The 472-nt window shown below is 44.9% G+C and overlaps 1 protein-coding gene across 1 annotated transcript in view; it reads left to right on the top strand.

Annotated features, from left to right (window-relative positions):
• Nucleotides 1-472, top strand: part of LOC119582197 (alpha-(1,6)-fucosyltransferase-like) — a gene marked incomplete at its 5' end in the record, with an annotated part of 21,073 nt that overhangs the window by 8,558 nt on the left and 12,043 nt on the right. The window contains 1 exon segment of the mRNA XM_037930431.1: nucleotides 106-343. Coding sequence (XP_037786359.1) covers nucleotides 106-343 — 238 coding nt within the window.

The raw sequence follows: 472 nt of genomic DNA, 5'->3' as shown, positions 1-472 counted from the left end.
GATGGGAAAATTTATAGTTAATTATAAATGCAGATGAATACTGTATACACCTCTTGCCATGGAACTAACACCCCCCCTCCCCCTTCCACGTGCTTTTCTTAACAGGGAAAGAGGACTCCCTGTTGGTGAAGTTTCCCGACTGGGACCAACCTCACCCCAGGCCCAGTTACCTCCCTAGGTCCATCCCAAAGGACTTTTCCAAGCGTCTGATGCGCCTCCACGGTGATCCCTTTGCCTGGTGGCTGGGGCAGTTCTTCAATTATACCATGAGATTGAACAAAGAGTTTCGGGAATACTTCGCGAATTTGACGAGGGATATTGGGTACAAGTCGCCTATTGTAGGGTGAGTCTAGCCTACAGCGGTCTTTCATTTTAATACTAATGATGGTGATTTAGGGTTTGTTGACAGTGTTGTGGAACCATTCATATTGCTTCTGTCTTGTGAAATTATTCAAATTTCTTCTTTTTGTGT

The sequence above is a fragment of the Penaeus monodon genome, chromosome 15 (genome assembly GCF_015228065.2).
Source record: "Penaeus monodon isolate SGIC_2016 chromosome 15, NSTDA_Pmon_1, whole genome shotgun sequence".
NCBI classification, from domain to species: domain Eukaryota; kingdom Metazoa; phylum Arthropoda; class Malacostraca; order Decapoda; family Penaeidae; genus Penaeus; species Penaeus monodon.
The sequence above is the reverse complement of the archived record's forward strand: the minus strand, read 5'-3'. Positions and strand labels throughout refer to the sequence as shown.